The sequence below is a fragment of the Camelus ferus genome, chromosome 1, assembly GCF_009834535.1.
Source record: "Camelus ferus isolate YT-003-E chromosome 1, BCGSAC_Cfer_1.0, whole genome shotgun sequence".
NCBI lineage: Eukaryota > Metazoa > Chordata > Mammalia > Artiodactyla > Camelidae > Camelus > Camelus ferus.
In genome coordinates this window covers 3,928,047-3,940,567 of record NC_045696.1, presented here as the reverse complement: position 1 = coordinate 3,940,567, position 12,521 = coordinate 3,928,047, and the positions used below count along the sequence as shown (strand labels likewise).

Here is a 12,521-nt window from a genome sequence, read left to right as displayed (position 1 = left end):
AATTTTATGGTTTGTGTATTGACCTCAGTTTTTTAAAAATGCCTGTGAGAAAGTATCTCCTGAGCAAAAGAGGGTAACTAGGTTACCATCCTTGATTTAGCAAAGAAAGAAACCAGAGCCCTGCTGAATTTGCACCCCCTGTGGGGTTTCTCCATACTCTCGTCTGCTGAGGGGAAAAGAAATCCAGATGTATAAAGGAAAACCTAAATGTTTTACAGAGTAACACAGTGCGCCGCCTCGGGTCAGTGCTCTAGCTCTATCAGGGGCCACGGATTCATAGCGCTGCCTGCTCCTGTTCCCGCCCAGCGAGCTGTGCCGCGTCCCTGACTGCACAGGGCGTCATGGTCGTTTCTGACTTTTGAAGGGCCTGCAGGGTATGGTATTCTATGAGGCAGGTTTTTGAAAATCCAATTTTGATTTGCAAAATTTCCTGCTTGAATACCTGTTCAAGAATGTGTCTACGCTAAGTTTCTGCAGTCACCGCCCGCTTTCTGACGTCATAGCCTGGCTGTATGCTCGCCGTCTGGAGATGACTAAGGACAGTCACCTTGGGATCTGTGTCTTTACTGCAATCCCTGATTCTATGCCTATTTGAAATCAGATGTGATTTTTTTCCCTGCCCGTCTGTATTTTTCAGAAGTGCAGAATGATCCTGTGTTTACAAACCCCCCCAAGGTTATATTTGTAAAATAACCCAGAGGCCCTCTTTCCTTCTGTAGGCTATGGACGATATCTGTAAACAGATCCAGCAATTTGAAAACCAGGATCGTGGGCAGAGAGTTGCCGGGGTTTGTGAATTACAAGACGTTTGAGACCATCATCAAAAGCAGGTGGAGATTCTGGAAGAGCCGGCTGTCGACATGCTGCACAGAGTAACTGGTGAGTTCTCGGTTTTGCTTTTAGGCGTCTTATTTCTAGGGCCGGGAAAGGGCAAAGTCAAGCCAGTGCCTCCTTTTGGGGGGTTTTCAGCAGCATCAACAACCCAGCCAGTTTTCCAGATGTCAGCTGGGAGTGCAACAGCTCGTTCCAGCTCTGCCCACGCAGAGTCAGCCCGGAGCCCACAGCGTCAGGGCTCAGGCCCCGAGACTGCCCACTGCAGGTGGCACCTGCACGGCCGCTGGCTCCTGTACTTCTGGTTGACCAGCTGTAAATCAGAGTCCCCCTGACCCCTTCCTTGGGCTTGATGATTTTCTAGAACAGCTCACAGGACTCGGGAACACGCTCGACTTCCCTTCACTGGCTTGTTGCAGAGGATTTGCTTCCTTTACCAGTTTATTATAAAGGATATTATAAAGTTCCAGATGAAAGAGATACATTGGGTGAGGTTTGGGCGGGTCCCAAGTGCAGTGCTTCTGTCCTGAGGAGTTGGGGGGAGCTCACCCTCTTGGCACATGGATGTGCTCAGCATTCTGGAAGCTCTCTGAACCCTGTCATTAAGGGCTTTTATGGAGGCGACATCAATTTTTAACTCAATTCCCAGCCCCTCACCCACCCTCCGGAGGTTGGGGAGAAGGGGGAGGTCGGACTGAATCTTCCAGGCTGCTAACCAGGGCTTGGTCCTTCTGGCGACCTGTCCCCATGCTGGAGCCCTCTAGCGCCACCGAGAGTCACCGCATTAGAACGAGAGATGCTCCTATCACCCAGGAAATTCTAGGGGACTTAGGAGCCTGTGCTGGGACCCAGGGACAAGGGCCGAGTGTGCTTCTTGTCCTGTGTCACCTCCCTCCACTCCGCTGCTGTGCGTACTTCGCAGCCTCAGTGCACGCTGTTTCTTAAATCTCTGGGAAGTCAGGCTGACGATTAAACAGGTGCTCATTCTGGGAGTGTTTCTGAGGTTCTGAGGTGCTGTGTGGCCCTGGGGCGGTGTCCCTGCTGTCAGGTACGAGTAGGAAGCTGTGCCCCCCGCCTCCAGCAGAAACGCAGCAGCCCGCAGCGCTGACCGCGCCCTCCCCCTACGTGCTCTGCCCCTTGGTTTCCAAGGTCTCAGCCAGTCTCTTTTCTTTGTTGCCTCCTTGGCTGACACCTTTTTCGCTCAGGCTTCAACTGTCTCATTTTAGCGCTGAGTGACAGTCATAGTCATTCATAGATCCTGCAGCTAGTGGTGGGGACAGACCCGTAGCGGACCATTAGGAGGTGCATTTCTAGTAACAGTCTGCCTCTAGGCTTAAGAGCTGTGTAGCAAAATCTGCGGTTGTTTCGTGCTGACCAAGTGTGCATCCTTCATTCAGTCCTGAAGGAATTTGTAGCACTTCTCGGCTTCCAGTCACAGAAACATGTCAAAACATTTGTATCTATATATACACACAGATACCTGCTTCTGTTTCGGAAAGTTGTGATGTGGTGTCGAAGATTTCCAAGCGCAAAGATACTGTCCATCAGACTGAGATAACATTCTGTGAGGAAGACAAATGGAAATAGGAGTTTCAAAAATAGAAAGAAATAATGTAAACTTTCTGATTGAAATCAGACCTTGTTTGCGTATTTCTTTCAAATGAAGAACGTGGCCATTTTGATTCTATTGTTGTATTTAAAAGAGTGATGTGTTTTCTATAAACTATTGATATATTTGTAATTTACCAGAAATTACACTCTTTGCCACTGTTTATACTTGAGTTAAAATGTTTTAATGCCAAGTAAATATGCTGGGGACATTTATGTTTTAAAATTCCTCCAGGGAGTTTTTGAGGTAAAACATCTCAGCTTCCCCGTTTGGAGAGAAGGGAGGTTGGAGGGAGGCGGGCGGAGGGCGCTGCTCCTGCCGCTTCACCCTCTGACGTTTCTCACTCTCTGAAGCTCCCGACCCCTTAGCAATGCTTCTCTGTCTCTCTTTCACCAGATATAGTCCGGCTTGCCTTCACAAATGTTTCAGAAACACATTTTAACGAGTTTTTCAACCTCCACAGAACTGCCAAGGTAAAACCAACCTTACGTTATTTTTTTTAATTAAAAAAATGTAGGCCTGGCACTAGGGACGAGATTTCTTAGGTTAAGACTGTTGATTCTTTATCGCGTATTTGGAGAAAGAAATCGCGAAGCTCAGTAGTGACTCTAACGATGTGACCAGTGCGTCAAGAGAATCCACAAACAACATGTTGAATCACAGGAGCACGAGAGAGCCGTCCTGAGTGTAGAGCGTTGTCACGTCTGGAGAATGTGGCCCTGAGTGCGGAGGCCCACTGAGGCAGCCACGGGTAAACCTGCCATCCTTGTGGGGAGGGAGGTCAGCGGTGGAGCCTGTGCTTAGCCTGCATGCTGTCCTGGGTCAAACCCCAGTAACTCCCTTAAAAAATGTTTTAAGTGATGTTTCAAGAATGAAGAAAGAGAGCAAAAGGGCAATGAGGCCCCCCTCCCCCGCCAATCAGCCCGGAGAGCTGAGCCGGCTGCCCTCGGAGCCTGGGTCCCTGGTCCTGCCTCAGGCACCACCGCACTTCCTCCTCCCCGTGCAGGGCCTGGCAGTGGCAGGCCCAGGTGCCGGCTGCCTTCCCACTGTCCCTCCCCCGGGGCAAGGGGGGCTGGAGGGAGAGCTCTCTGGTGTCTCTTCTTCCAGGGGCTGCATCCATTTTCAGGGCTCCTCTCTCACCGCCCAGACCCACCCCCCCCCCCAAGACCCCGCCTCCAGGTGCCCTCACACTGCAGATGAGGCTTTCAACACTGAAGTTGTGCCCCTAGCACCCAGCACCCAGCACCCCGCACTCTGGGGAAGACTGGCTCTGCCTTTCCCAAGCCGGAGCTCCTGGGGCCTCTTAACCTGCCTGGCCTGACGCTCCTCACCCACAAAATGGGAGTAAGAATGACCTTCTTCCGTAGCCCTCCTACACTGCGGGTGGGAGTGCAGTTTGCTGCAGTCCTCCTGGGAAACAGTATGGACTTTCCATAAAAAAACAAAAACAGACTTACCCTGTGCTCCAGCCATCCCACTCATGGGCGTATATCGAGAGGGAACTCTAACTGGAAAAGATGCACGCACCCCAATGTTCACAGCAGCACTATTTACAACAGCTAAGACATGGAAGCAACCTAAATGTCCATTGACAGATAATGGATAAAGAAGTTGGAATATAACTCAGCCACAAAAAATAATAAAATAATTTCATTTGTAATGACTTGGATTGTCATGGAAATTGTCTTACTAAGTGATGTAGGCCAGAAAGAGAGAGAAAAATATCATATGATACCACTTATATGTGGAATCTAAAAAAATGAGACAAGTGAACTCATCTACAAAACAAAAACTGCCTCGCAAACATAGAAAACAAAATTTTGGTTTCAGGTAGGGGTGGGAGGTGGGGGGAGAAATTGGGAGTTTAGCATTTGCAGATACACACTAATATATATAAAACAGATAGACAGCAAGGTCCTACTGTGTAGTACATGGAACTGTATTCAATACCTTGCAATAGCCCATAACAAAGAAGAGTATGAAAAGGAATGTGTATATTATATATATATATAACTGAATCACTGTGCTGTACACTAGAAATTAATACGACATTGTAAACCAACCATACTTCAATTAAAAAAAGAAGGCCTGCTTCAGCAGGATGTACTGAACATAGAAGAAAAGGTTCAGGATGCACCTGGCGTCACACATCACCCTCGGTGGTACCCAGTGAAGTCCGGGGGTCCAGATACTTTCTGTGTGTAAGATTTCCTCCTGGCTCTCTGACAGCCACTTGCAGGGTAAGACTTAACTACTAGGAGCGTCAAGGGACGTGAAAACGGGACTAGGCGCAGGGCAATATGAATCAAAGGACATGGGAAGGACCAGGAGGGGGGAAACAGAGAGATGTGCAAAGATACTAGGGGAGAGGACCTGGTGAAAATTTTGATCTTGGACAAGAGCCTAGGTGAAGAAATAATGGGACAAGATTCTAAACCCCACTATGTGCTTAAGAGTCACCCTCGCCTCTGGCACTGTCATCCTCTCCTTCCTCAACTTCTTTTTCATCCTTCTTGATCACCTCCAGCTGGTAATCCCCTGATCTTCATTATCATCATTATCCAGTAAGTCCCCCTCCCCCAGAAGCATGAAACTTATGGAGTTTGCCTGATTTAAATCTGGCCCCCACTTATCCCTGTGAGCTCTCTGGTGGAAAAACACTCCTCCTCATCAGATGGAAAAGCCTGTAAAAGAGAAAACGAAGAGGCTAGAAATGAGACCTGAGAACAGAGCCCGTGCTGGTCCCGGGCCCTGGGGATGAGGGGTCTGGTCACCCGTGCGGCTCGGGCTCCCTGGGGAATTCTGACCTCCACCAGGGGCGGGAGTCCGCCTTGGAGAAGCCAGCCACGTCGGGCAGAAGTTGGCACCTGCTGGGGGTGGCGCTTACAAAGATTTATTTTCTTCCGACCGCTTGATTCATTCCAGAGGGAAATGTTGTCATGTTTCTCTTTCGCCGTAGTCCAAAGTTGAGGACATTAAATTAGATCTAGAAAATGAAGCTGAGAAGCTGATCCGATTACACTTCCAAATGGAGCAGATCGTCTACTGCCAGGACAAGGTGTACCGGGGTGCGCTGCAGAAGGCCAGGGAGAAGGAGGCCGAAGAAGAAAGGAAGAAAAAATTGCAGCCTTGGTCCTTTCAGCCGAGCCCCTCCGTAGACCCCTCTATAGCAGAGATCTTTCAGCACCTGACCGCCTACCACGAGGTGAGTCGGCGAGTGTCTGAGAAAGGCGCTGTTCACCTGTTCCCTTGTGTGTGAATGCCTCTCCCTTCATTCCTGTTGTCTGTGCAAGGGGACCCCCAGCTCCACGGTTCAGTCCTTGGTGAACCTCCGAGGAAGCAGCTCCATAGGATAGATGAGAAGCCTGTGACTCGTGTCTGGTTTTGCTGGCTGTGTGGTCCTGGCCAAGTTGCTTAACCTCTCTGAGCCTCAGCTTTCTTCTCTGTAAAACGGTGTCTCCGCTCAGGGTTCTTGTGGATCGTCAGTGAGAGGGGTATGAGGAAACCCCTCCAGCAGCACTGGAGCTCAGAGGCAGCTGGCCGCAGCGACACGTGCTTGGACAGCCACCCCGCATTTCACACGATGCGAAGGGCCCTCTCAGTCACCTCGGGGAAGGGTGCCCAGCTTAGAGCTGTGGGGATTTGCAAAAGTCTAGGCAGGAAAGATGTTATGTATTGATTTACTTCCTTATTCACTTATTTATTCATTTAGATGGCAGTACTGGGGGTTTCCCCCAGGACCCCGTGCCTGCCAGGCACGGGCGTGCCCACTGAGCTCTACCCTCCCCACAACTGTCCATCTTTGTACGATGCTAAACCCACTGCCCCTCATTTCCTTTTTTTCCTTTTTTTATAATACGATACAACATATATCACATGAAATTTACCATTTTAACTGTTTTCAGGTGTACGATTCAGTGGCCCTAAGCCCATCCACGCTGGCGAGCAACCATCACTACCAACCATCTCCAGAACTTTTTCATCTTCCCCAAATGAAACTCTGCTCCCACTGAACACCCATTCCCCACCCCCTGCCTGGCCGCTGGCACCCCATTCTGCCTTCTGCCTCTGAATTGTCCTGTTCTCCGTAGCTCATGTAACTAGATTCACCGTATTTGTCCTCTGGTGTCTGGCTTATTCTCTGCAGCATAATGTTCTCAAGGTTCATCCTTTCTGATCCCCTGAGAGGACACGTGTGGCAGGTGTCAGGGCTCCCTTCCTCTGCTGAAGGGGATGATACTCCATGGTGTGTATGTCCTGCATTTGTCCATCCATCCATCGGGCCACGGACACTAGCTCTGTCCCTACCTTTTGGCCCCTCAGGAATGAGGCTGCAGTGAACACGGGGCACAACTACCTGTGCTCCTGCCTCTCTGTGCAGACATTGGGTGCCTCTTCTTGTCTGTTCCAATTTCAGTATGAAGTTTAGAGGTAGCTTGTCGAGTTCCCTATGAAACAAGGGAACTGTTGGCATCCTTACTGGGACGACACTCAGTGCACAGGTCTGCACAGAAGAGTCGCCATCTTTGTGACTTTAGATGTTCCTGTCCAAGGAGATCGCGGGTCACCACGGGTGACCATGGATACGCTCCCTAGTTCATGTCAGCTGATGAGCGATCTCCGTCCCGCCTGCAGCTTCAGTTCCAAGAACGTCTTGAGTCTTCCCAGTTGTAAGAGCTCCTTCTGGGTGGCCTCCGAAGTGTTCTAGAGTTCTCTGCAGGAAGGCCGTGAACACGTCTCAAGTTTGCTCCTCCGCCTTGTCTCATCTCTGTCTCTAGTGTGGATGAGCCTTGTCCCGCGATGCGTCTTCTGCTTGTTGTTCGCAAGCGTGGTTTCTGTGTTTTGTCTGACTCTGTCACCCGCACTGATCCTCTTCCTGCTGGTGGTGGTTTTACAGCTGATTCTCCCGAGTTTGCCCAGCGAACACTCATCCTCTTGCAAATGGTGGTTTTACCCTCCTCTCCTCTTTCCATTTTTAGCTCAAACTTCCTTTTCTTGCCTCTGGTCTCTTCAGTGCAACTTAAAGCAGTATTGGACTAACAGCCATGCCTCGTCTCTGATGTTAGTGAGAACCCCACTCTCCTGCTGAGGACGGTCCTCACTGGCCACAGTCTAGGTGTCAGGTGGGCTCGATTCCTGATGGAGGCTGTCAGGGGGCGCCCGTTTCTTCACCTCGTCCAGCTCCTGCAGGCTGCCCGCATCCCTGGCTAGGAGCCCTCCTGCATCTTCTAAGGAAGCGCTGTTGCAACCAACCCCCTATTTTCTAGGTTTTCTTCAGAGATTCTGTAGGGACAAGAGGAAGGGGCGACATGCTAAGGAAAGGGTTTGAGGTCTGTGATCAGCTCATGAACATTCTTCTGATTGGCTGGTGGTGAGGTACCTGGGAGTCAGTAGCGTCCACCTTCTGGCTCCATCCAGTCTGGGGTCTCCTTGCTGGTGGGCAGCATGCAGTTAACTTCTTCCGCCTGGTATGGGTTTTACTGTCTGTAAAACAGCTCAAAGGACATGGCTCAGAATATGATCTGTAGCCTTTGAGGAGGAACTAAGGGCCCTTGACTTCGTTTAATGGCTAAATGATTATTATTTAACTTGCTTGACTATTTTCCTTTTTTTTTTTTTTTTAATTCTTCTGGTAAAATTTATTCTTGGGTAAAGTTTTTTTTAACAGACAAGCCAGGCAGAGGACTTGAGGGGCTCTGTCCTGGGAAGGCCCCATGGGGTACTGCTCAGTTATAGGGAAGGAGACAGGAGAGGCTGAAACTGATTTTCAACACACGTAGAACTCAGAGGGCTCCCTTCTGTGGCCATTAATGACCCAGCCTCTTCCCTGCTAAATAATTTTAGCCTTGTTTTAAAAAAAGGGTCATAAAATCTTTGGAGTAGAGTTCTAAATAACTTGAAACTGTAGTTTTTGTACTCTGTCCGTCTGTACTTTTTAGAGTACATTTTAACCTCTTCCATCAGAAGTGACCATTTAGAGGGGGAGGGTAGAGACCTCAGTGGCGGAGAGCATACTTAGCATGTGTGAGGTCCTGGGTTCACTCCCAGTAACTCCATCAAAAAAAAAGAAAGAAAGAAAGAAAGGGAGGAAGGAAGGAAGGAAGAAGAAAGAAAGAAAAAAGAAAAAGGAAAAGAAGGACTAAAGAAAAATAGTGATTTAGTAACTAGGAGAAGGTGGTTGGAGCACAGGGTTGGCGCTCACCCCTGTGCCCAGAGCAGAGAGGATGCAGGCGGGTGTGAACCCAGGCGGGGACCTGCCGCCCGCCAGGTCGGGTCTGTCCCCAGGCCCTGTGGTGAAGTCAGGTGTCCAGGCCGCAGCGGCCCCTCACTTGCTATGAACTGTCCCTTCCTTCCTCCCAGGAGGTCAGCAACCGCATCTCCAGCCACATCCCCTTGATCATCCAGTACTTTGTGCTGCGGTCGTTCGGCCAGCAGCTGCAGAAGGGCATGCTGCAGCTCCTGCAGAACAAGGACGAGTATGACTGGCTTCTGAAGGAGCGCAGCCACACCAGCGACAAGAGGAAGTTCCTGAAGAAGCGGCTGTCGCGGCTGACCCAGGCTCGGCGCCGGCTCGCCAAGTTCCCTGGGTAAACCGGCCCTCCGGCCCGTCCAGGGTCTCCAGGACACATCCCTAGGGAGCGGAGGACCAACGTCTTTCCCTGGTAGCCTCGCATCATTAGCAACCCATTTCACAGATGACTGAGCGACTAGTAGGTTCTCTGCTCTTAGTGAGTGAGGACTTTGTAAGGAGCTGTGACGAGCAGGTGGGCTTCAGGCATCCAGCGATTTTCTTGCTTGCTCTTCCCCTTCCCTCAACTCTCTCCCTTTCTTCATCAGATACTCACCCACGCACCAGCATCCTAGACAGGTCTTCCTGCTTTCTGTAATAGCCTTTCACACCGACGTTTTAGGGGCATTAGTGCCACGTGTGACTGCACACTGAAGCCTGTTTCTTCAATTTTTAATAAAGTCATTTTTCCCAGACATTTCTCTGACACGTTCTTTATTTGGGTGAGGAAGTTGTAAATGACAGCAGGTGGGAGCCAGGGGAGCGGTCGATGGGCGCTGAGGCTGCCCTCCATGCTGGGTCAGGTCAGAAAGAACAGTTGAGCAAAGGAATGTGCTCAGTTATGTACAAGAGGCTGAAGGGAAATGGGGAACAAAGTTAAGAAATGGAGCAGAATGGGGAGCAATGGGCAGTCGCCGTTTATAATGTGTGCTGCTCAGGTGTGCAGTCTGCTTCATCACCGGGCACCTGGCACAGGGCTGAAAGGTCCAAGCCCGAGTCCAGAGGGGTCGCTCCCCCCCCAGTGGGGTTTTGCAGGAGGTGCAGGGCCAGCAGGCAGGGAGGGCAGAATATTCAGCATGAGCTGCCCAAACAGCACGGTGGGGTCCTGACTGCCCCCCTGGACTGAGCAGAGCTGGGGACACTCACAGGCACCCGGTCAGAGAGGGAGTGACTGCCTGGATATCTGTCCACTCCCAGGCCAAGCTGGACAACCATCCAGCCCCCGCCCACCCTCCATCCCAGATCCCTCTGACACTCAGGGCTCAGTGATCTCAGGGCTTTGGGACGCTGTGGAATTTATGCACAAGAGAGGGCGCTCAGGCTACTCGGCGCCCCCTCGTGTCTGGCCTGAGTAACTGCTCCAGTACCAGGCATCCTGGCCACCAAGGGCAGCATCTGCCTAGACCCGAACCAGCCAGAGGGTCAGTGTTGCCAAGGGTTCTTTGCTGTTGTTTCAGTTTTCCCAGCGAGTCCTCCACAGGATGAAGGGAGAAAGCCGACAGTATGTGCTTCAGAGATCGGGAATTTCCCCAGGGAACAAGTCTGCGGGGAGCTCAGAAGGTGCTGACAGTTGCTTTCCTTTTAGCCACAAGAAGCAGGGGTCTCGGTGCCCCCCAGGCCTGTGTGACCAGCCATCGATAGGGGGAAAGTACACTGTCCCTCCTCCCAAGGAGGGACAGGGAGAGACAGCCCTGGAGTCCACTCAGTGTGACCCCTCACTCAGTGGGGGTGGGGCTCAGACAAGCTGTGAACTGCCCCTCCCCCATCGCCCATCCCCATCTCCACCCATGAGGGGCAGCTCCGGGATCAGAACCTGCATCTCCAGACCCTGCTCCCTGCTCCACAGCACTGGCTCGAAGGTCCATCAACCTGTGCAGAGTAGACTAGATTAGCACAGATGCCCACTCACAGGACCTCCAGGCAAGCCTGGGGCTCAGTTCACCTCATAGGACAGAGCTGAGTTTGGAGCAGAGCAAGGAGAGGGGCCAGGTAACACTGGACTGACCAATGCAGGGCCTGACATCAGCAGGTGCTCAGTAAATGTTCTGGGATGGAGTGGCATGGGTTATGCTGGGCACTTGTCCAGATGACTTTCTGGGTTCGTGACTATCTTCTAAGATGCTATGGAGCACCTGCCTTTATTATTTTCCTCTTCGAGCAAAAAGCAAAAACAAAAGCAACCGGACAGCCAGGGTGAATTTCCTCCATCAGTTTCTGTTTGGGGGGAAAGGAATCCAGTCCAAGTGGCCAGTTGGCCACCAGGGAGCTGTAATGCAGCAGAAGGGGCAACGGCTTTGGCTTTCCGTGGTTCAGTGGGTCCAAATGGATCAGTGGATTCTCAGGGGATTGTAAGAACAGGGCCTTTAATCATAGCAAAGCAATGGCTCAAACACCAAAATTCATGGGGTTAATTTATTTTAAATGAGGTAGCTGGTACGCAGTGAATTTTGTAAATGTTTCTTTGGGAGCCACATAAATTGTAGCCCTTTTGTTAAAACACTGGTTGAACCCGGGGGAGAGCTCTGGCTGGTGTCACCTCATGCGTCACCGTCTCTGGGTCCAAAGCCGAAAGTGCCGTGGCCATGGGATTTGACTCCAAGCTGGGGTGTGTGCGGCTTCTTTACAAAGTCAGGTTCAGGGGTAAAGCCTCGGTCAGAAGGGAAAACGTCTCTGAAATCGGGATCGGGTCAGGGAAACCATAGGAGAGCAAGAAGGAAAGAGCTGGGAACAGACCAGGGACCTGAGTTGAAGACAGCGTGCCCTCCCTCCCCGTAAAGCTCAGGGAGAAGCGGATCAAGGGGGATTCGTTTTCTGCTCTGGACTCACCACCTGCTGCAGCTGCGAGGAGCAAGGAAATGAGCAGCCTAGATCCCACGCTTTTATTAAGACCCGTCTTTCCACTTTAATCAGTATTGGGGTTCATTTGTATCAAGCAAATTAACTTATGTCTCTATTAAATGTTTAAATACAAAAATGTCAGTATTTCCTAGTCTCAGCATCCTGGCTGATCTTTTAAGGGAAACCAACCTCCTCCCAAAGTAAAGCCATTCACAAGGGGGCTCCGGAGTGACATGCATCATGGAAACTAGGAAGGGCCAGCGCCTTGCCCACGTGGACAATTTTAGGTGAACGGTCGGTCTTCCTTATTCCCGGATCCCTTACTGGTGGATTCACCTACTCGCCACAATTTGCTTGTTACCCCACAGCATTACTAGCAGCGCTTCTGTGGATGCGGGCAGAGGGGAAAGAAACTGGGCTGCCCACTGAGGTGGCACAGGGGGACCTGCCTGTCGCTTCCACTCAGACTGCTCACAGGGACCCTTTCCACAGCCCGTGTAGTGCCGCGTTTTCTTCGCTTTTGCACTCTTCGCTGCCGATTTCCCTGTCAAAGCGGCCCCACGCACAGCGGGAGGAGCTGTCTAGGGGCGAGGGCAGGAAGGCTGGGCCGCGCCCCCTGGGGAAGCCACGTGGTTAGATGAGCGTCCCTCAGGAGTGAGCCCAGGGCTGCCGGCTGTGAGCTCAGTGTCAGTGAACCAACGACACACACCAGCGAGGTGTCTTTAAACGAACACACACTGAACAGGGTTGTATACCGATCAGTGACAAAGACCGGAGGCTGGCAGCCACCTGATCCTGTTTGTCCCTGAGCAGCACGGATTCAGGTTTCACCGACTGAATGCTCGCGAGGACTCTGTACAACGTAATTACCTCAAATAACAGAATCAGCTGCATTTAAGAATATTGCCTGACAAATGTGTGCTTTCTTTACCTTTTCCTCATAGCTTGTCTCAT

The 12,521-nt window shown here is 51.1% G+C and overlaps 1 protein-coding gene across 1 annotated transcript in view; it reads left to right on the top strand.

Annotated features, from left to right (window-relative positions):
* LOC116661201 (interferon-induced GTP-binding protein Mx1-like) overlaps positions 1 to 9,421 on the top strand; it is a 26,173-nt gene extending 16,752 nt beyond the window's left edge. The window contains 5 exon segments of the mRNA XM_032472978.1: positions 744 to 823; positions 826 to 879; positions 2,837 to 2,913; positions 5,400 to 5,645; positions 8,801 to 9,421. Coding sequence (XP_032328869.1) covers positions 744 to 823; positions 826 to 879; positions 2,837 to 2,913; positions 5,400 to 5,645; positions 8,801 to 9,031 — 688 coding nt within the window. The 3' untranslated portion in view covers positions 9,032 to 9,421.
* The last annotated feature ends 3,100 nt before the right edge of the window (positions 9,422 to 12,521 follow it).